Genomic DNA, 24,004 nt, shown 5'->3' on the forward strand with positions numbered 1-24,004 from the left:
TGCCTTTCATGCAGAAGGTCATTGGTTCGAATCCCAGTGTCCCATATGGTCCCCCATGCCTGCCAGGAACAATTTCTGAGCATGGAGCCAGGAGTAACCCCTGAGCACTGCCGGGTGTGACTCAAAAACCACACACACACACACACACACACACACACACACACACACACACACACACACACACAAGACAATTAGTCTTTCATTGAAGAGTTGTTCAGGACTGGAGAGACAGTACAGCAGGTAACATTTGCCTCGAATATGGCCAGACTTGGTTAATCCCTCACATCCCATATCACCCCATAAAGGAAAGATTTAATATTGGTATCAAATCAATAGTGGATTAAAAAATAAATGATACTGAAATATATACTGTCTCTTCTTTTTTAAGAACACCTGGTATTGCTCAGAGGTTACTCCTGGCTCTGCACGCAGGAATTATTTCTGGTGGTGCTCAGTGGGCCATAGGGGACACCTAAGGGGATCAAACCCTAGGCCAGCCACATGCAAGACAAACACCCTATTAGTTTCTCTACCATTGCTCCAGCCCCTCCTTTTATTTTGTTTGGCTTTGTTTGGGGGACACACCTTGCAGTGCGCAGATTTATTCCTGGTTTTGTATTCAAGGATCATTCCTGGTAGAGTTCTAGGGCTCAAACCCAGATCTACTGCTTAAAAGCCAAACGCCCTACCTGCTATACTGTTTATCTATGCTACCTCTTCTCTCAGTCTTTTGATTGAGCTTTTGATAGGAAAGTGCTTTTTTCTTTGGCTGGTTGGTTGGTTGTTTTGGGCCCATACCCTCTCTGTGTAGGTCTTACTACTGGCTCTGTAGTTAGTGATCAAATCCTGTGGGCTGTGTGCAAGGCAGGCTCCCTATCTGTACTATTGTTCTGGCCCCACAGAATTACTTTTCAGTCTTATTATAATGTACCTATTTACTATTCTTGGCTAGAGAGAGAGTACAGGAGATAATGCACTACCTTGCATGCTGCTGGTGTTTGGGGGATCACTGCTGAACACTGGGCCAGGAATAGCTTCAGAGCACTATCTGGTAATAAACCCAAAACAAAAATCAAATCTAGATACACTAGATTTTTGTCTATTATAAGATTTTAAAATATGGAACCAGAGAGGTGGCGCAGTGGTAGGGTGTTTGCCTTGCATGTGGCTGACCTAGGACAGACTACAGTTTGATCCCCCGGCATCCCATATGGTCCCCCAATCCAGGAGCGATTTCTGAGCACATAGTCAGGAGTAACCCTTGAGTGTCACAGGTTCCCCCCCCCAAATAAAAAGACTTAAAATATTACAGAAAGTTTCATATAGATGGATGATTTATTTCACCAATCGTACATGATATATTCTAGTCTATTATACAAATAAAATACTTTGTGTAACTTAAAATTTTTATTTATATTTCATACAAGACATATCTATGGATTTCATAAAGTGAGAATTTTTTAAAATTTGTAAAGTGGTGGGGAATGCACTATTTTTGTGGGGGATCACACTTAGAGGCGTTCAGGGATTGATTACTCCTGGCTCTGTGCTCAGAAAATGCTCATGGCAGGCTCAGGACCACATGGGATGCTGGGAATTGAACCCAGGTTCGTCAAGTTTGGCAGCATGCAAGGCAAACGCCCTACCTTTGTTCTGTTGTGCTATCAGGCCCCAGATTTCTATCTTTTTCAGATTAGTGTTTCCATAGCCTTTGCATAAATAGCTAAATGATATTGCTGGGTCATATGGTGATTTTAACTTTTTTTTTTTTTTTTTTTTTTGGCTTTTTGGGTCACGACACCCGGCAGTGCTCAGGGGTTACTCCTGGCTTTAGGCTCAGAAATCGTTCCTGGGATGTCGGGATTTGAACCACTGTCCTGCATGAAAGCCTTACCTCCATGCTATCTCTCTGGCCCCGATTTTAGCTTTTAAGGAATTTTTTTTTTCTTTTTGGGCCACACCCAGCAGAGCTCAGTGATCACTCCTGGCTCTGTGTTCAGAAATTGCCCCTGGCAGTTTCAGGGGACCATGTGTGATGCTAGGAATAGAATCCAGGTCCTTCCTGGGTTGGCAGTATGTGAGGCAAATGCCTCTCTCTCCAGACCCAAGGAATTTTCTTTTTTTCTTCAAAGAGACTGTATGTGCTAATTTACTTTCTTTCCAACAATATATCCTCATTAACATGGTTTCCTTTTTTTGTTTGTTTGTTTTTGTTTTGTTTTTGGTTCACACCTGGCGGTGGCCTTCAGGGTTATCCTGTCTCTGCACTCAGAAGTCGCTCCTGCCAAGCTCGGGGGACCATCTAGGATGCCAGGATTTGAACCAGGATCCGTCCTGTGTTGGTTGCGTGCAAGGCAAACCACCTTACCGCTGTGCTATTGCTCTGGCCCTCCAATTTTATGTTTTGTTTTTTATTTTAATGTAAAATGATGTCTTTGTGTTTGTTTTTAATTTGTATTACCTTGTTAATAAGGAAAGTCATTTGTTTATTATTTTTCCTGTGTCTTTTAGCTTCCTTGTATCTACTTTGGATAAATGTCTTCAGGTTTTCTGCCCTTCCTCTTTCTTAAATTGTGGTTGGGGATTTTGGTTTGTTGGGTTATGTGAATTCTTCCTGTTGGGTTTTGTGTATGCCCTTTTTGTTGAATGACATACAGTATCATTCTAAAACTTACTAAAGTCTCTTGATTTTGACAACCATTTTTAACAGGGTTATCTGATAATAGGAACTAACAGCAGATCCCAAGAAGTTACCCATTATATTATCTACTTATTTATAAAAGCAGATCTCTCAATGCCATACTAAGAGATTAATATAAAGGAATTGCTTGTTTGTATTAAATTTATTACTTTAGCCCATTGCATTTTTCTTTATTAATTTTTTTGTTTTGGGGCCACACCCAGTGACATTCCGGGGTTACTCCTGGCTATGTGCTCAGAAATTGCCCTTGGCTTGGGGGATCACATGGGATGCTGGGGGATCGAACCAGGGTCCGTCCTAGATCAGTGTGTGCAAGGCAAACACCCTACCACTTGTGCCACTGCTCCGACCCCAGCCCATTGTATTTTTTTTTGGAATGTCTGTTAATTAAATGCTGACGGCCCGGAGAGATAGCACAGCGGCATTTGCCTTGCAAGCAGCCAATCCAGGACCACAGGTGGTTGGTTCGAATCCCGGTGTCCCATATGGTCCCCCGTGCCTGCCAGGAGCTATTTCTGAGCAGACAGCCAGGAGTAACCCCTGAGCACCACCAGGTGTGGCCCAAAAACCAAAAAAAAAAAAATTAAATGCTGGCAAAAGATCTCTGAAAATAAAGATATATAGTGTACTGAATTAAATCTTTGAGTGTTATATGATAATCATATAGATGGGAAATGTCATGTCGTTAGAAGAGTATTGTGTATGTGTATATTTAAGGGGGTTGCATATTTTCCTGTATAGTCTGTGTGTTAAGGTTTTTTTTTCTGCATTAGAATTAGATAAGTAAGCCTTTTTGTGTATGTAAGGGAATGGGCCTACACTGGCAATGCTCAGAAGCTATTCCTGACTCTGCGCAGGATTGACTCCTGGCATTGCTAAGGGAACCATATGTGATGCCAGGGATCTGATCTGGGTTGGCAGATACAAGACACATGCCTTACCTCCTATACTTATATAAAATTTAAGAGCTGATACAGAAAACCTTCTAAGATTTGTTTTCCTTTTAAAATACATATAGTACAGGTATATATTTACCCTATAGATAAGAAATTTCATTCCATTTCAAAGTACAGGTAGTGATTTTGAGGTTTTGGAACTATTGTAATAGTAGAACACACTGCCTTTTCAATGAAATTCTGTGTTTGATATAATTTTATACATTAAATAAACTTTTCAAAAAAGTATCATTTACTAATTATTCTCAATAACTATTGTTTATTTCTCTATCTTTTGTTTCTCTACAATAGTTTATGCCAGCGTGGCTTCATTCATACAGATGAACCAAGGATTTGGATAGCAATATAAAATTAGAATCAGACAGCTGACTGCCAAGCAGGATGCCATCAACTAACAGAGCAGGCAGCCTGAAGGATCCTGAAATTGCAGAGCTCTTCTTCAAAGAAGATCCAGAGAAGCTCTTCACAGATCTCAGAGAAATTGGCCATGGAAGCTTTGGTGCAGTGTATTTTGTAAGTATTAAAGGCTCTGATGAGCATTTACTTAATATCTAGTCTGGCAGAGTTAAAAAAAAATCATAAGAGATAACAGAGGCAAAGAGTCTACTTAGTCATTTGCATAGGTATATAGTGTGAAAGTATAACTTTTAAAAAATTGATTTTTTTAGTTATCAACTTTCTTGGATTATTGGTGAAAAAATGAATATGAATATTATTTTGCCTTAAGTTACCTGTACTTTTGGTACATGCTTTCTAGGAGTTTTATAAGGTGAAGTATAGAATTAAATATTGCAGAATATTGACTTTGAAAGTCCTATACATGTCAAATTTTATTGTTAGGGAAATTAAAAGTTGTTATTTGTCAGGACAAAATTAGTTTTTAGGACATACACAAAAAAGGAATTTATTTTTTAGCAATTTGATACTTGTACAATATGAATGGCCTACAGAAACATACATGCTAGGGTCCACAGAGAGTCGGTATGCAGTTGACCCAGGTTTGCTCCTCAGGTCTCATATGGTCCCACTTGTACTGCCAGGAATAATTCCTGAGTTCAGAGCTAAGAATAACCCACGTATTGCTGGGTTATTATATATGGGCAACAAAAAATAAAAAACAAGAGAGGGGACTATGCTAAATGATATAAACTATTGATGAACATGCAAATATTTCATTTATATGATATATCTAGAGTAGATAATAGGTTATAATACCTAAGTAGAGGGCAATATGAGTTATTGATAATGACAACTTTCTGTATGGGTTGCTTCTGAAAAAAAATTTTTTTTAAACCCAAAAACCAAAGACTTGGGCCAGAGCAATAGCATAGTGGTAGGGCATTTGACTTGCATGTGGCAGATCCAGGGGACCCAGGTCCTTCAAGCCTGCCAGGAGTGATTTCTGAGCACAGAGCCAAGAGTAACCTCTGAGTGCCACCACGTGTGGCCCAAAAACCAGACTTGTGAAGGTATTTTATACCTTAAAAATAATGAAAATTGGGGCCGGAGAGATAGCATGGAGGTAAGGCGTTTGACTTTCACGCAGAAGGTCAGTGACTCGAATCCCGACATCCCATATGGTCCCCTGACCCTGCCAGGAGTGATTTCTGAGCATAGAGCCAGGAGTAACCCCTGAGCTGCCAGGTGTGACCCAAAAACAAAAAACAAAAAACCAAAAAAATGAAAATTAGGGGCTGGAGAGAGAGCACAGTGGTGTTTGCCTTGCAAGCAGCCAATCCAGAACCTAAGGTGGTTGATTCGAATCCTGGCGTCCCATATGGCCCCTCATGCCTGCCAGGAGCTATTTCTGAGCAGATAACCAGGAGTAACCCCTGAGCACCACCGGGTGTGGCCCAAAAACCAAAAAAGAAAAAAAGAAAAGAAAAGAAAATTACAGGACCGGAGTGATAGTATAGTGGGTAGGATGTTTATCTTGCACAAACTTTCCCCAGATTCAATCCCTGGTATCCCATATGGTCTCAAGCCCTCCAGCCAGAAGTGACCATGAGCAATATTGGGTGAGACTCAAAAACTAAATAAAAAAGAAAATTGGAAGTTGGAGAGATGAGGTAGTACAGCAGGTATAATGTGCTTATAACAGGCATTCTGTATGATCTCCTGAACCCAGTAGGAGTAATTCTTAAGTAGAGAGCCAGGTGTGAACCTTGAACACAGCTGTGTGGCCCAAAAACCAAAAAAGGAAAAACAAATAAAAACAAAATAAGAAGTGTGAAGTTAATTTCAAATGAGCAGTTTGTGGCATTAATTACTTACACTGATATATAGCCTTAATGACTATTTTTAGTAGTTATTCATCACCTCTGATATTTTTTTTATAGATATGGATGTCTTATTTCATTGTTAAAGAAATCAACACTTTCCTTTCTCCAAAAACAATTTTAAAAGCTTTTAGAACTTGGGTCTGGAGCAATGGCGTAGTGGTAAGGTGTTTGCCTGGCATGCGGTTGACACAGGATGGACCTCGGTTCAATCTCCTGGTGTCCCATATGGTCCCCCTAGCCACTAGTGATTTCTGAGCGTCATCAGGTGTGGCCCAAAATTAAAAAAAAAAAAAGCTTTTAGAACTTTTTCTTTTTTCTGTTATTTGTGCTTGTTTTTCTTTCTTTTTCTTTTTTTTTTCTCTTTTGGTTTTTGGGTCACACCCTGAAGTGCTCAGGGGTTGCTCCTGGCTTTACACTCAGAAATTGCTCCTGGCAGGCTTGGGGGACCATATGGGATGCCAGGATTCGAACCACTGACCTTCTGCTTGCAAGGCAAACGCCTTTCGTTCATGCTATCTCTCCGACCCCTGTGCTTGTTTTTCTTATAAAATGTCCTTTTGATTCCTTTTCCTTTGGTTGAAATTTTGTGGGGTCAGAGAGGTAATACAGTAAGTAAGGCACTTGAGTATGGCGCCATCTTATCCCCATAAATCTGTTTTGTAACTAATTTTTGAATCCTTATTGGATCTACTTATTACTTCTTTTCAGTATTTGACCCACTTTTTAGTATAATATTTTCCAGCATATACGACGACTTTTTGGCCCATGAAAATCTTCTTAAAAGTTGGGGGTTGTCTTATATGTCAGAATATGGCATGCTAAAACTTACTCCAGGTTCAGGGAGGAGTGGTTTGCCCCCCTCTTTTAAGTTTTTCATGGGTTAGGGTTGACTTAGTATAAGTCAGAAAATACGGCACCTAAAATTTTTTTTTTGGTTTTTGGTTTTTGGGTCACACCCAGCAGCACTCAGGGGTTACTCCTGGCTCTATGCTCAGAAATCACTCCTGGCAGGATCTGGGGACCATATGGGATGCCGGGATTCAAACCACCAACCTTCTTCTTTTTTTTTTAATTTTTTTATTTTTAATTATGAGAACAAAGATGCAAAGAAAGAGGACAAGGTAAAGTTACAGTGAAAGGACAATCACCCATAACATAATTCTCAGAAGAAGTCCCCTTGCTGATATCTTAACTTTGAACTTTCAGCCAAAGAACATTAAGACAAACAAAATAGAATCCATGTACAATTACTTTGTCCCTCAAGTCCCCAGATTGTAACACATTATAATATTTCTTAACAGCACACAAGGCAATCTAAAGCCATAAAACTTACGTACTTACGTAACTCCTTAAACATTAGAGGCATAGTATTTTTTACATTTCCCTGTACATGCATATGAGCTTAAGTTAACCTCAAATTTTAAGTGGGTTTTGTTTTTTAAGGATTAGAGTCAAAGGAGCACAGTAAAAACGGTGTTAGAGTGGCAATTGTTGTTTGCATAGGCCCACCAAAATATGAGGGGCATGGAAAGGAATAACCTTGGCCTAAATTCAAAGAGACCCTACCCCTGAAGTTTCCTGGCATAAAACCACCAACCTTCTGCATGAAAAGCAAACACCTTACCTCCATGCTATCTCTCCAGCCCCACCTTAAATTTTTTGATTGGTAATTTTTGTTTATTTTGGCCACACCCATTTGACGATCAGGGATTACTTCTGGCTATGCGCTCAGAAATCGCCCCTGGCTTGGGGGGACCATATGGGGCGCCAGGGGATCCAACCGAGGTCTGTCCTAAGCTAGCTCTTGCAAGGCAGACGCCTTAGCCACCTCTCTGGCCCCTGATTGGTAATTTTTTTTTTTTTTTTTTGGTTTTTGGGCCACACCCGGTGACGCTCAGGGGTTACTCCTGGCTATGCGCTCAGAAGTCGCTCCTGGCTTGGGGGACCATATGGGACGCCGGGGGATCGAACCGCAGTCCGTCCTAGGCTAGCGCAGGCAAGGCAGGCACCTTACCTCCAGGGCCACCGCCCGGCCCCTGATTGGTAATTTTTAATGTAAAGCTTATTTTAGATTTTTTTTTTGTTATTTTTATTCAAAGAGAGTTGTATTTTCTTTTGGCAAATTATCAGTTCAGTTAAATCACCTTGAGTGTTGGTTTTTAGCCTTATTAGGACTTGAGCTTTGTTTTTATTAATAAGTCCTCCCCATTTTATTTTATTTATTTTTTTATTATTATATTGGGTGGGGGTCACACCCAGCAGCGCTCAGGGGTTACTCCCATTTCTATGCTCAGAAATCGCTCCTGGCAGGCTCTGGGGACCATATAGGATGCCAGGATTCAAACCACCATCCTTATGCATGCAGGACAAACACCTTACCTCCATGCCATCTCTCCGGCCTCCCATTTTATTTAAAGCATTTTTCTGGGCAATTTTAATTCTTTTTTATTTTTTTATTTTTATTTTTTGGGCCACATCTGGTAATACTCAGGGGTTACTCCTGGCTATGTGCTCAGAAATCACTCCTGGCTTGGGGGACCATATGGGATGCCGGGGAATTGAGCCGCAGTCCATCCTAGGCCAGGCATGTGCAAGGCAAATGCCTTACCACTATGCCACTGCTCCGGCCCCATTTCTTGGGCAATTTTAATGTAATGTGAAAATTACATTAAAGTTTGAACCAGAGAGGCAGGGTACCTGCCTCCCACACAGCTGGCCCAGGTTCAGTCCCAGGAATCCCCAGAAATGGTTTATGAACACAGAGCCAGAGTAAGCCCTGAGCACTGTGTGGTCCAAAACCCTTGCCTTGTTCCCCACTCCACTTTTCCTATTTTTTTGAGCCACACCCAGCAGCACTCAGTTGTTATTTCTGGCAGACAGTCTACCCACTATGATGTTTCTCCACCTCCCCCCCCTTTTAGTTTTTGTTTATTTGTTTTTGGGCCACTCCCGGCAGTAATCAGGGGTTGCTCCCTGCTCTGTGCTCAGAAATCTCTCCTGGCAGGCTTGAGTTACCATGCTGGGGATTGAACCCAGTTTGACATCATTCAAGGTAAATGCCCTACCATCTGTGCTATCTCTCTGCACACCCTCACCTTCCCCCACCCCAACACCCTCCCCCTCCCCCCCATTTTTTAAGATAGAGAAAAGTTAGACCTGAAGCTATAGCACAGTATGTAGAGGTCATTTGCCTTGCATGTGGCTGACCTGGGTTCTATCCTTGGCATTGTATGTAATACCCCAAGCCTGTCAGGAGTAATTTGTTTTTTTGGAGGGGGCACACCGGGTGACACTCAGGGGTTACTCTTTGGCTATGCGCTCAGAAATCGCTCCTGGCTTGGGGGACCATAAGGGATGCCAGGGACCAAACAGAGGTCCATACTGGCTCAGCCAGGTGCAAGGCAAACACCCTACTGCTGTGCTATTGCTCCGGCCCCAGGAGTAATTTCTGAGTGCAGAGCCTGCAGTAATCCCTGTGCACTGCCGAGTGTGACCCAAAAATACCAAACTAAAACAAAAACAGTTATTCAGAACTAAAGTAACAAAACAGCATTACCAGGAGTAATTCCTGAATGCAGAGCTAGGAATTATGCGGGGCATCACTGAGTGTGGCTCAAAAACCTGGAAATGAAAATGTTGCCCTTTAGTGGGGGGTGGGGCAGTTGGGCCACATCCAGCTGGACATAAGACTTAGTCCTAACTCTGTGCTCAGTGGTTACTTCTAGCAGAACTCTGGGGACCATATGTGTTGCTGGAGATTGAACCTGGGTCAGCTGCATGAAAGGCAGGCAGGCATCCTACCCACTGTTTATCTCTTTGGCCTGAAAGAATTATTTTTCTAATTTTTCTTACCTAAGATTTTTCTCTTCCCTATAATTTAAAACATTTAGAGCTAGGCTGCTAATACTTAACTGAGCACTTGTACATAATTTTCCCTTTGGCCTTTTTAAAAGATGTGATAAATTAGGAAGCATTTTCTCAGTAATGAAATCTTACACATTTCTATTATAGCATATTTTATTCACAATGAAAGACTTAATGTTTTGTCATATTTTTAAAGTTTATTTAGAATTTTCCTGTATATTTTTATAAAATAATGGTACCTAACTTTATTTTGTGCTGTTTGAGAAGTTTCGATTCTCTTTTTAGTTTTTGGGTCATGATTATACCTGGGGCCCTCCCCTCCCCCAGCGTGCTTGTGCATGGAGGATCATATGGGATGCTCAGAATTGAATCCAAGTCAGATGTGTGCATTGCAAGCACCTTACAACTGCACTATCTCTCCATCCCCAGGTTTCAGTTCTTAATTTAAACCAGTTGCCTTTATGAAGTTAGGGCCAGAAAGATAGTATAGCTGTGAAAATACTTGTCTTGCATACAGCCAACTCTTTTCTATATAATCCTCTGTGAGCACTGCTAGGAGTTAGTGCCAGAGCACTGCCTATTGAAGCCCAAAGCACCCTCCCCACTCCTCCCAGTACCTATAATTTCATTAGATCACTTTTATTTGATCAAATTTTATTAGATCACTTTAAATTTTTTTTTGTTAGATAATTGTTCATTCATTTTGAGTTCTTGAAGAAATAGCTAAAATGGTAGAACTAGGATTCGAGTTCTGTCCTTACTATCACATGCCCTTATTTAAACAAACAAACAAACAAACATACTTTTGACATCCTTTTTGACATGGTAAGAAGCTTTTGAATTTCTGAATGCTTTTATACTTAGAGATTGTTGCCCAGATTTATTTAATCCATTGATTTCACAGTGGTTCTTTGGGGCTTTTTCTTTTTTTAGGCACGAGATGTGCGTACCAATGAAGTGGTGGCTATTAAGAAAATGTCTTATAGTGGAAAGCAATCCACAGAGGTAAGTACAATTTTTAGTCTTTACATGGTAGGAAAAGAACATACTATTTGAATTTGAGATTAGTAGGAATTTTTTCAGAAGCAATAAAAAAACATTTAAAGCAGGGGTCTCAAACTCAATTTACCTGGGGGCCACAGGTGGCAAAGTCGGGGTGATCCTTGAGTGCAAAGTCAGTAGTAAGCCTTGAACATTGGGGGGTGTGACCCAAACAACTAAAACAAAACAAAACAAAACAAAAAAAGATTCCTGGGGCCGGGAAGGTGGCGCTAGAGGTAAGGTGTCTGCCTTGCAAGCGCTAGCATAGGACGGATCGCGGTTCGATCCCCCGGCGTCCCATATGGTCCCCCCAAGCCAGGAGTGACTTCTGAGCGCATAGCCAGGAGTAACCCCTGAGCATCAAACGGGTGTGGCCCAAAAACCAAAAAAAAAAAAAAAAAAAAAAAAAAAAAAAGATTCCTCTAGGGCAGGGCCACAAAATGTTGTACGGAGGGCCGCAAAAGGCCCGTGGGCTGCGAATTTAAGACCCCTGATTTAAAGTATATCTCACTGATTTTTCTCCTAAGGATTTGATTGTATACCTAGACTGTAAACAGAATATTACTAATTACCCTTTCCCTCTCACGAAGCCTTCCAAATTATATCACATGCTTTCAAAAAAATTTTTTTTGGGGTGGGGGGGAGTCACACCCGACAGCGCTCAGGGGTTACTCCTGACTCTGCACTCAGAAATGGCCCCTGGCAGGCTTGAGGGACCATATGGGAAGACGGGATTTGAACCACCATCCATCTACATACCCACCTCTATGCTATCTCTCTGGCCCCCACATGCTTTCAATTTTTAAGTTATGTCTTACAACTGATAATCCTAGAGATTATCAGCTCCTAAACAAAAGAAACTAGAATAAGATTAACTTGACTGTAAATTATATTGGATATAAAATTTAATATATTTTCTAGTTTTGCTTTGTTTTATTTTTGTTTTTGAGCCACACCCAGCGGTGCTCGGGTTACTCCTGGTTCTGTGCTCAGACATTATCACTCCTGGTCAGGCTCCAGGGATTGAACCCGGATCAGCCACCTGCAAAGCAAATGCCCTTACCCATTGTGCTATGCTCGGGGCCCAAAAATGAAATTTTTAATTTTTGTTTTTTTTTGAGCCACACCCTTTTGATGCTCAGGGGTTACTCCTGGCTAAGTGCTCAGAAATTGCCCCTGGCTTGGGGGACCATATGGGATGCGGGGGATCGAACCTCGGTCCTTCCTTGGCTAGTGCTTGCAAGGCAGACACCTTACCTCTAGCGCCACCTCACTGGCCCCAAATTTAATATATTTTCTAATAGTATTCATGTTTATACCTTTTGTATACAAAATTATGTATCTCCACTATCACCAGTGAAACCATACATCTCTATCTTGTTTTTTTGTTTTTTTTTGTTTTTGTTTTTTTGGGCCACACCCGGCGATGCTCAGGGGTTACTCCTGGCTGTCTGCTCAGAAATAGCCCCTGGCAGGCATGGGGGACCAATTGGGACACCAGGATTTGAACCAACCACCTTTGGTCCCGGATCGACTGCTTGCAAACGCCGCTGTGCTATCTCTTCGGGCCCCTTGTTTTGTTTTTGTTTTGGGGTTACAACTGGCAGTGTTTAGGGCTTACTTACTCTTGATTCTAGGCTCAGGGATCACTTTGGTGGTGGGTTTGGGGTACCAAATGGGGTGCTGGGGGTCAAACTCAGGTCAGGCGCATTACAAGACAAATGCCTTGCTCTCTATACTATCTCTTTGGCCCCCATCTCTATCCTTATGTCATTTCTAGTCTTCCCCCATTCTCTTTTCCCTATTCCACCTCTGAATGTCAATTCTGTTGTCAGTCCAAAGGTTTTTTTCACTTGCTATTGTCATTCCCTTTCATTGTTTTTATATATCATATGTGAGTGAGAACATCTGTTCCTTAACCTTCTCCATGTGATTAATTCACTTAATTCGAAAAAAAGAAAAGCACTCTCTAGTTTTCATTCCAACTTAAAGCAAAAGGTAGAATTTTATCAGTTATTATAGCTGAGTAGTTTAAGGACAGAAATGCATTTTCTTCTTTTTTTTGGTTTTGTTTTGTTTTGGTTTTGGATCATTTCTGACGGCGCTCAGCTAACTCCTTGTTCTACGCTCAGAAGTCACTCCTGCCAGGCGTGGGGGTGACCATATGGGATGTTGGGGTTCGAACCGTGGTCTGTCCTCTATGTTGGCCGCGTGTAATAGCACAGCCATTACCACTGTGCTATTGCTCTGCCCCCCCCCCCCTTATCGGAGAATGCTTTGATTATTTTGATTGTCTGACTCCATACAATTTTTTTTTTTTTTTTTTTTTTTGGTTTTTGGGCCACACCCTGTGATGCTCAGGGGTTACTCCTGGCTATGTGCTCAGAAGTTGCTCCTGGCTTCTTGGGGGACCATATGGGACGCCGGGGGATCGAACCGCGGTCCGTCCTAGGCTAGCGCAGGCAAGGCAGGCACCTTACCTCCAGCGCCACCGCCCGGCCCCATCCATACAAATTTTAATAGTAGTATTTGTTCTGTGTCTTGAAGGATATCATTGGAATTTTGATAGTATTTGCATTGAATCTGAACAATCTCTTGGATACAATTGTTATTTTTAACAGTTTTTATTTTTCCAAGCAATAAATATGAAGTATTTTCCCATTTCCTCTGTCTTCTGTTTCTTTTTTTATTTTTGTTTTTTTTTGTTTTTTGTTTTTTGTTTTTTTGTTTTTGTTTTTTGGGTCACACCTGGCAGCGCTCAGAAATCTCTACACTCAGAAATCGCTGCTGGCAGGCTCTGGGGACCAGATGGGATGCCGGGATTTAAAACACTCGTTCTGCATGCAAGGCAAATGCCCTACCTCCATGCTGTCTCTCCGGCCCCTCTCTGTTTCTTTTTATATTGATACATAGTTTTCAGTATATTCATTTTGTTTGTTTTTCCAGATATTTTGTTAAGTTGCTTTCTAGGTATTTGGTGTATTGTGTGTGGGTTTTTGTTGTTGTTGTTGTTGGGGTTTTTTTTGGTTTTGTTTTGGCTTTGGTTTTGGTTTTTGGGCCACACCTGGTGACACTCAGGGGTTATTCTTGGCTATGCATTCAGAAATCACTCCTGGGGCTGGAGAGATAGCATGGAAGTGGGCGTTTGCCTTGCATGCAGAAGGATGGTGGTTCGAATCCTGGCATCCCATATGGTCCCCTGAGCCTGCCAGGAGTGATTTCTGAGCGTAGAGCCAGGAGTAACCACTGAGTGCTGCTGGGGTGACCCTAAAAAAGAGAGAGGAAAAAAAGCAGAAATCGCTCCTGGCTCGGGGACCTTGTGGGACACCAGGGGATCGAATTGAGGTCTGTCCTAGGTCAGCCTCGTGTAAGGCAAATGCCCTACCACTGTGCTTCAGCTCCTGTTTTTTTTTCCCCCTTGGTTTTGAGGCAACTACTGGCTCTGCTCTGGACACACACACACAGACACACACACAAACACTTTATTTTGGGTTTTTGAGCCATACCCATAATTTTTACAAGTGGTGGTAGAATGGTGAGCATAGCTGCTGCATTAGTGATATAATTTTTTATAAATTATATGATTATAAATCAGATCAATGTAATTTATTTAAAAATTTTTTTGGTGGTTTTTGGTTCACACCTGGCAATGCTCAGGGGTTATTCTTGGCTCCATGCTCAAAAATTGCTCCTGGCAGGCACGGGGGACCATATGGGATGCCGGGATTCAAACTGATGACCTCCTGCATGAAAGGCAAACGCCTTAACTCCATGCTCTCTCTCCGGCTCCATTAAATTTTTTATTTTGAAACTTAAGTAGTACAAATAGAGTAGAAGTTCTCATTATCCTTTCTTTATCTCATATTTACTTTTTTCTTACATAATGTTCTGAGGAAAAACAACTTTTTCTAATTCCTTTTTTCTTTTTCTCTCCTTACAGAAATGGCAGGACATTATTAAGGAAGTTAAATTTCTACAAAGAATAAAACATCCCAATAGTATAGAATATAAAGGCTGCTATTTACGTGAGCACACAGCATGGGTAGGTATCTGCTCTTACCATTCTGGATTTTGGTTTAGAATTAATTAAGTCTTAAAGAGGTTTGGTAATGTCATGCTGTTATACTGTGAATTGTTAGTTCACACTGAGGGAGGAAGAGAAATATATCCTAGAGTTTCTAGGCAAAGTGAAATAATGGAATTTTACGTTGGCTACAGAGATTTAATTGATTTAGCTTTAAGTATAGGTAAAATTATTTCTTGATATTCTTTAGTAGCATTCTCAAATGTGTATCAAACATGAAAACGATCCTATTGAGAATGAGATCTAGCATTTCTTTTCAACATTAATTGTATTTTAACTTATAAACCACAATAATTCTGAAGTGAATCCTGATGAAATTTGAATTGATTATGATTCTTTATATAAGACAAGAGATAGATAAATATTTTATTCAAAGAGTAAAGATTATTGGGGCTGGAGTGATAGCATAGCGGTAGAGTATTTATTTGCTTTGCACGCAGCTGACCCAGAATGGAACTTGGTTCGATCCCTGGTATCTTATATGGTCCCCCAGTCTTGCCAGGAGCAACTCCTGAGTGCCACTAGTTGTGGCCCCCCCAAAAAGATCCCTTTTACAGTTTTAGCAATTACGTAGGAAACACTTATATAGTGATTTTTTTTGGGGGGGGGGGGCGACACCCAGCAGCGTTCAGGGGTTACTACTCCTGGCGGTGGGCTCAGAAATTGCTCTTGGAAGGCTTGGAGAACCATATGGGATGCCGGGGATCAGTACCCGGGTTTGTCCTAGGCCACATGCAAGGCAAATGCCTTACTGCTGTGCTATCTGTCCAACCCCAAATACAGTGATTCTTGACATTTAAAACGATTAACTATCTGTGGCCATATTGTCAGGTGCTCAAGTGATAGAGCATATGCTTAGCTTATAAGAAAAACTAGATTTCAACCTGGCACTGTATGCCCATTGAGCATTGTTGGTTGTAGCCCTGATTCCAAAGCACTCAGTCTTTCTAACATCAAAGGGCTTTTAGTACTGCTGGATGTAGCCTCTCTAAAATTTGTTTTGTTTTGTTTTGTTTTGTTTTGGAGCCACATCTGCTCAGGGCTGACTTTGTGCTAAGGGGACAAAACTGGAATACTAAACCTGGGTCAGTTGCATGCAAGGCAAATGCCCTACATGCTGTACCCTCTCTCCATCTCCTTTAAGATTGTTTTAATACAATGATGCTAGCACTGCAATTTGTTTGGTTTGTTGGGAAGGGCTCCACACCTGGTAGTGCTCTACACTCAGAATCACTCCTGGTAGGCCCCAATGACCATATGGTACTCCAGGTATTGAACCTGGGTCAGCCATATGCAAGACAAGTCCCTATAGTCAGAAAGTAACCAGCTGTACTATCATTATATGTATCATTTTATATATATATATATATATATATATATATATATATATATATATATATATATCTCATTATATATCATTATAGCATGGCACTGGCAATTTGATCATTAAACCACATTTAGATGTGAGCCATCAGTGGTGTGCACTGCTATTGATATACTAACAGTTAATTTATCATTAGATTAACCTTATATATGCATTTAACAAATTGCTAAGTAGAGAACTTTTGTTATTGGGGGTGGGATGGGAGTTGGGCATCACCTGGAAATACCCAGTGGTTATTCCTGGCTCTACCCTTAGAAATTGCTCCTGTAGCACTTGGGGACCATATGGGATCTGGGAATCTTAACTTGAGGTTGGCAAGTACCCTACCCATTATTCTTTTTGTTTTGTTTTGTTTTTGGGCCACACCCGGCGGTGCTCAGGGGTTACTCCTGGCTGTCTGCTCAGAAATAGCTCCTGGCAGGCACGGGGGACCAATTAGGACACCGGGGATTCGAACCAACCACCTTTGGTCCTGGATTGCTTGCAAGGCAAACACCGCTGTGCTATCTCTCCGGGCCCACCCTACCCATTATTCTATCACTGTGGATCATGTTGTTGCTTTTATGATGCAGGGATTAAACTCTAGCCTCATGCATTGAAGACATGAACTACATCCTTCTCAAAAATTTTTGGCTTTTATTTTGTGGATTTTATTTTAGATTGGGGGCCAGGAAGTATCATACTCAAGCACTCATTTGGTTTGGTTTGGGTTTGGGTTTTTGGGGCCACATCCAGTGGGGCTGATCTTGGCTCTGCACTCAGAAATAACTCCTAGTAGTCTCAGGGAATCATATAGAATGCTGTGGTTTGAACCCAAGTCGTCTGCATGCAAGGCAAATGCCCTACCTGCTGTGTAATTGCTCTGGCCCTCAAAGGATCACTCTTGATAGTTTTCATAGGACCACAGAGTACTAGGGATCATAACTTTGATCTAATGCCTCCTACAGGAGAAGCATGTACTCAGCTTTTTTTGTTGTTTTGTCTTTTTGGGGGGCCACACCCAGTGACACTTGGGTTACTTCTGGCTCTGCACTCGTGAATCACTCCTGGCAGGTTTTCCTCAAAGTAGACTATATCTTCAAAATAGACTTTCTTGATCTCTGGTGAGTTTATTTGACCTCAAATAGAATCTTTTTCATGTCTTAATGTGTTGCATTTTTCTTATCTTTTTTTCCCCCATATAGCTTGTAATGGAATATTGTTTAGGATCTGCTTCAGATTTACTGGAAGGTAGGTTTCCTTTTCATTATTAAATAAAAATCATTAACAAAAATTATTCGGTTTGATTTTTTTTAAAGAATGCTAATATTAAGAATCTTTTCAGAAATAGTAAAATTATTAGCCTTTCCTAGATTCCCAGCATGGTATACATTATCGCCATTAAATGTTAAAGAGTTGTTCAGAACAGGTGAACTTTTTCTCTTATGACTGAGTAAAAAATGTTTTTGGCTTGCTTTTCAAGCCTGTGTTCTCCCTTGAACACGTATCTTGGCTCTAAAGAAGCCTATGTTCTCTCTTGAACATGTACTTCCTCTTTCTCCACACATTTTCTAAATAAGTTTTAATAAAAATGATCTTGTTTCAACAAAAAAAGTGTCTTTCTGAGATCTTCGTCATTCAGAATGATCTTTTCTATTAGAAATGAAGATCTGTGAGAATACAGGGAGAATAATTAGTTTGTTTCTTTTCTTTTTATAATTACAAAATAATTGTTAAAGGTTACTGTAGATAAATTGGTTGTAAACTCTAACAAGCATTATAGTCATTTACAAATTATGAAGTTTAATAGCCTTAATTATTATAACAACTTGGGAAACAAATTGCTTCTTGCTAAATGTTTTACAATATTACCCCATGTAGTAGGTGTTTATATTTATGATTTTAAACAAATATTTTATAAAATAATAAATTCTTATTTTTTTAAGTTCACAAAAAGCCATTGCAAGAAGTGGAAATAGCAGCAATTACACATGGTGCTCTACAGGGATTAGCTTACTTACATTCTCATACCATGATCCATAGGTAAGCAACTTTGAAATTGTTATATATTTATAAGGATTTTTGTCTATTGAATTTGTTAATATGGAACATATTAACCTTGAAATTTTATAGCCAAACAAGGGTATTTCAGAGTCATTTACTGTCCTGTGGCCCATTATTCTCTGATATGTAGGAGTCAGTGACCTAATTGACACACAGACCCACTCCTGAGAGGGAGCCACTTTGCAAGCTAGTTAATGTTCCTTGGTTGGAGATGTACTCTGTCCTGCTGCCATTATTCCCCCTTGGGGGTGCATGAGGAAGGAAGGGTATTTTCTAGCTTTCAGAGTAAAATAGAGGTTTCCGAGGCTGGAGCAATATCACAACAGATAAGAGTGTTTGCCTTGTACGTGGCTGAGCCAGGTTTGATCCCTGGCATCCCATATGGTCCCCTGAGCCTGCCAGGGTGATTTCTGAGTGCAGAGCCAGGAATAACCCCTGAGTGCCACCAAAAAGAAAAAAAGGAAGGAAGAAGGAAGGAAGTGAGTTGGGGGGAGAGGGAGGGAGAGAAAAAGGAGATTTCAGGATGGGGGGAGCGCAAAGGGCTGTGCCCTGGTGGTCGTCTGCACAGGCCACACCAGCCACCTACCTTTGCCCCCATCATCCTCAGATCTGTTGCCTCCCTCACCAGAGCTGAATCCCAAAACTCAGAGACCTGGTTCTGAACTGATTGCTTCTGACTTCATGTGACACTGGCAATAATCTAGAGTCAGGACCAGTTTAGCTACTAAGTTCTTTGTAAAGCAGAGACTCAAATTAAGGCATTACTACTGTAAGCCTGAACTGAATTTTCCCTTTGACAGTGCTTGCAAGAATGTGTTTTAATATTATCATGAGTGCAGCAGGGTAGGGAAGAATAATAGCCAGGTTCCATTCTATTTCCTTCTTAACGTTCTCTGGTTGGTGGTGCAGTAAAGAGACCCTGAAAGGAATGAGGGAGCAGGGATAGTGTGATGAACTCTGAAAGCTGCTGGGTATAGGGGTTGGAGTGATAACACAGTGGTAGGGTGTATGCCTTGTACACAGCCGGGTTCGATTTCTGGCATTCCATATGGTCCCCGCAGCCTGCCAGGAGTGATTTCTGAGCACAGAGCCATGAGTAATCCCCGAACACTGCCAGGTAATAGCCCCAACCCCCCACTCAAAAAAAAAAAAAAAACAACCTAGGTGTAGACCTACGTTTTATTTTTACTCGTGTTTTTTCTCTTTTAGAAAGTTGTCACCATATGTTTATTTAAAGTCTGGGTTTCTGTGCTCTCTTATTTTGAATCTTAATTCTCATCCCAGTTGAGTAATTATCATAGTACTTATTTTGTTTTCTTCCATATTTTTTAAATTTAAATTTTTATCATTTCAACACAACTTAATGAAGGTAAGAGAAGTAATTTTTCTTTGTTCTTTAAACCCAGAGATATCAAAGCAGGAAATATTCTACTAACAGAACCAGGCCAGGTGAAACTCGCTGACTTTGGGTCTGCTTCCATGGCATCTCCTGCCAATTCTTTTGTGGGAACACCATATTGGTAAGAATGGTTTTCTCAAATATTGATCCTCATAATTTAAATTGGCAGTTTATTTAAATATTGCACTTTTTTCAGGTATGTTATTTTCTCTTGAAATACTTTTGAGAACATTTCAATTTCAAGCATTTACTTCCCTTATGTCTCTCACTGTTTTTATTTTGTCCACTTTTTTTATTTAGCAAGTTGTTCTACAATATTATTATACAATTATATTATTATTTATTTATTTATAATATATTTTATATATAATTTATAATATTATTATACAATAATACCGTTCTTTCAGACATTGAATGTTCAAACACCAATTGACCTTCCTTTCACAGTTGTCCCCAATTTCCCACCTACCACCATAGCCTACCTTCATGCACGCACAAATTACTTCATATTGCTTGCTAAAACACAAAGGCAAATTCTATTGAATTATCAAAACTTAGATTAACATGGGTCAGTTTGAAATTATATAGTTTTCTTTTGTGCTACTAAAATCAGTGTATAAGGATTTACTGGCTGTGGTTGGTGCTAGTGGAACCTTCTGTGCTATAGTTTAAGCTCACTAAGCTTGGTAGATCACTCACTATGTATCTTAGATTTCTTTTTGTTTATTTCACGGTTTTTGGGCAACACCCGGTGACGCCTGTCTTAGGCTAGCTCACAAGGCAGCCTTACCCTTTGTGCCACCACTCTGGCTCCTATAGCTTAGATTGCTTATGATACACTGGACTGACACTACTATATTGAAGTGTTTCCCAACCACATGTGGATGCAGCTGCACAGTCCAGAATTTATAGACTTTTTAAAATGAATTTGGTAGCCTGGAAGTTTGATAAAGTTAAGTGTGAGAGCTGGGCCATTTCTTTCCTTTTTTTTTTTTTTTTTTTGGTTTTGGTTTTTGGATCATACCCTGTGACGTTCAGGGGTTACTGCTGGCTATGCGCTCAGAAATCGCTCCTGGCTTGGAGGACCCTATGGGACGCCAAGGGATTGAACCGTGGTCCATCCTAGTCTAGCGAGGACAAGGCAGACGCTTTATCTCTTGTGCCACTGCTTCAGGCCCTGGGCCATTTCTTTTGGAGAGTGTTGGGTGTAGTGTTGAGCTGCTGCTATACTTCATGCAGAAAGGGAAAGTTACCCTTCTGAGAGTACCATAGAGTACCAGCTTGGAACTACCTGGGAAGTTTTGGTGCCCATTATTTTCTTTTGAAGCTTGGAAGGAGCCAAACTCTTTTTTCTTTTTTTTTTTTTTTTGTTTGTTTTTGGGTCACACCCGGCTGTGCTCAGGGGTTACTCCTGGCTGTCTGCTCAGAAATAGCTCCTGGCAGGCACGGGGGACCATATGGGACACCGGGTTTCGAACCAACCACCTTTGGTCCTGGATCAGCTGCTTGCAAGGCAAACACCGCTGTGCTATCTCTCCGGGCCCGGAAGGAGCCAAACTCTTCTGGGAAGATGGTAGTGATGGGTGGAGACTGCTGAGTTTTACAGTGATGGGTTAGGGCTGTTCAGCCCAATACCCTTCCAAAAGGAGAGACGCTGACTTTTTAACCCTGTAGTCAGATCTCACCTTAGAGATTTAGCTGTTCATATTATCAAATATTCTTTTTTTTGGGGGGGGTTGTTTGGGCCACACCTGGTGATGATCAGGAGTTACTCCTGGCTATGCGCTTAGAAATTGCTACTGGCTAGGGGAACCATATGGGACACCAGGATCGAATCAGGTTCATCCTGGATCAACTGCGCATAAGGCAAATGCCCTGCTGTGCTATTGCTCCAGCCCCTCGAATATTCTTTCTATTTGTTTCTGTTTGGGTGCCTCACCTGGGTGTTTTCAGAGACTGCTCTTGGCTCTGCACTCAGGGGACCATATGGACATCAGAGATTGAACTTAGGTCAGCTGCATGCAAGCCAAGCACCTTCCCTGCTGTACTATCACTTTGTCCTCCTACTTTGAAATATTTTATCTCCTCCTCAATATAAGAAATTTTTACCCATCTTGCATAGTACAGTGATACATTGCTCTGGGATTTAAATCCTTAAAGCAATATCAGAGGAACATTTTGAGATAGAGCATTTTATTTATGAGATATAATGAAGAATCAGGATACAAATACTTATCAATGCCCAGTCATCTTCCTATATTTTATTCTACTCCTTTTTTTTGTTCTTCATAATTACCTTCCCTCCATTCCACTCACCCCCTTTTTAGGGGTTACATTGTTCTTCCAGGGAATACATAAAACTTACTATTGGTTCTGTACTGTGAGTGCCAAATGTGGTGGCAAGGATAGAAATGGTCTGCTACATGCTAGGCAAGTTCCATATTGCCTCCTGTATTCTCTTTCTCTGGCCTTCATTTCTTTCTTTTTTGGGTGTAGGGGTTTGGGTTTTGGGGCCACACCCAGCTATGCTATGGGGTTACTCCTGGCCCTGTGCTTAGAAATTACTCCAGACAGGGGGCCAGAGGAATAGCACAGTGGTGTTTGCCTTGCAAGCAGCCGACCCAGGACCTAAGGTGGTTGGTTTGAATCCCGGTGTCCCATATGGTCCCCCGTACCTGCCAGGAGCTATTTCTGAGCAGATAGCCAGGAGTAACCCCTGAGTGCTGCTGGGTATGGCCCAAAAACCGAAAATAAAGGAAAGAAATTACTCCAAACAGATTTGAGTTGACTACATGCAAGGCCATCCCTTTCTAATATAGGATCCTATGTCAATTTGTCATCAGTAGAGAGGCTGGCATGTTATGTGTATTGAAAAATGAGGGCTGGCGAGATAGCATGGAGGGTAAGGCGTTTGTTTGCCTTCCATACAGAAGGACGGTGGTTCGAATCCCAGCATCTCATATGGTCTCCATGCCTGCCAGGGGCGATTTCTGAGTGTAGAGCCAGGAGTAACCCCTGAGTGCTGCCGGGTGTGACCCAAACACAAAAAAAAAAAAAAAAAAAAGAAAAGAAAAGAAAAATGAAGCCATATTTCACATAGAAATTCTGATTTGGGGCCAGCACCATAATAGCACAGTGGGTAGGGCGTTTGCTTTATATGCGGTCAACCCAGGTTCAATTCCCAGCATCTCATATGAGCATCCCTGACCCCGCCGGAGAGCCCACCAGGTTATTATCCACCAGGTTATTAGGTTATTACCCCTAAGCAGCTCCGCATGTGACCTAAAAAAACAAAAATAAAAAATAATTTTGTCTTGACTGAGATGTCTGTGAGGTCTGGCACTGCTAATTAGTATTATGTGGTAGTGTTTCATTAAATTGGAGAACTAATTCTGCAGCTTTAACTTTTAAGTCTCTATGAAGCATATGCCCTGCACCAGAGATCTAATAGAGAGATAATGCATTCACTTTATATGCAGTTGACCATGGCTTGATCAATGGGAACCCTATATGGTCCCTCAAGAACTGCCAGGAGTGATCCCTAAGCACAGCCAGGTATGGCCCAAAAATTCAAAATAAATAAAAAAGCACATACAGAGTATGTATGTGTTTGTATTTGTCCTTTGTAACTATTAAATTTCTTCCTCCTGCCTTCCTTTCTTCCCTCTTTTCACCTGTCTTTCTCTCTCTCCTTTTCATCAGAGGCCAATCTCACAGCTTCCTACGTCTAATGAATGTACTCAGCCAGTACAACTGTTAAAAGAACTTAGCTACCAACTCAGTGTACAAAGGAACAGATAATATTTTTTATAAATTTATTGAGCGTAAATGAATTTTTAAAAAATTATAGAACACTGTTTTTATCAGAATTTTTATATGTAAAATAATATTTCAAAACATATTATCCTCTCCTTTTAAAAGAAGAGGATTAAGTCTGGGACCAGAGTGGTAGTACGACAGGTAAGACATTTGCCTTGCCCACTGCCGACCCAATTTCATCTCAGGCATCCCACCCGTATGGTCCCCTAAGCACCATTAGGAGTGATTCCTGAGTGCGGAGCAATGAGTAGTTTCTGAGCATCACCTGGTATGGCCCTAAACCAAAACATAAAATAAAAAAAAAAGAACATTTTGTGAGCATATATTACTTAGTGATTCCCTTCTTTAAATGATGACTTTTTGTTTAAATGATGAATATTAAATTTTTAAAAGATGTTAGAAGAACTGCAATAAAAATTAGAATTACCTGT

General features: G+C 40.9%; 2 protein-coding genes across 2 annotated transcripts in view; one reads left to right on the top strand and one right to left on the bottom strand.

Moving 5' to 3' along the window:
- GIT1 (GIT ArfGAP 1) overlaps positions 1-24,004 on the bottom strand; it is a 195,184-nt gene that overhangs the window by 62,018 nt on the left and 109,162 nt on the right. The window lies entirely within an intron of this gene.
- Positions 3,952-24,004, top strand: part of TAOK1 (TAO kinase 1) — a 65,269-nt gene continuing 45,216 nt past the window's right edge. The window contains exons 1-6 of the mRNA XM_049771393.1: positions 3,952-4,170; positions 10,737-10,808; positions 14,785-14,886; positions 17,497-17,542; positions 18,238-18,334; positions 19,762-19,875. Coding sequence (XP_049627350.1) covers positions 4,039-4,170; positions 10,737-10,808; positions 14,785-14,886; positions 17,497-17,542; positions 18,238-18,334; positions 19,762-19,875 — 563 coding nt within the window. The 5' untranslated portion in view covers positions 3,952-4,038. The remainder of the gene's footprint in view (positions 4,171-10,736; positions 10,809-14,784; positions 14,887-17,496; positions 17,543-18,237; positions 18,335-19,761; positions 19,876-24,004) is intronic.

The sequence above is a fragment of the Suncus etruscus genome, chromosome 1 (genome assembly GCF_024139225.1).
Source record: "Suncus etruscus isolate mSunEtr1 chromosome 1, mSunEtr1.pri.cur, whole genome shotgun sequence".
Taxonomy (NCBI): domain Eukaryota; kingdom Metazoa; phylum Chordata; class Mammalia; order Eulipotyphla; family Soricidae; genus Suncus; species Suncus etruscus.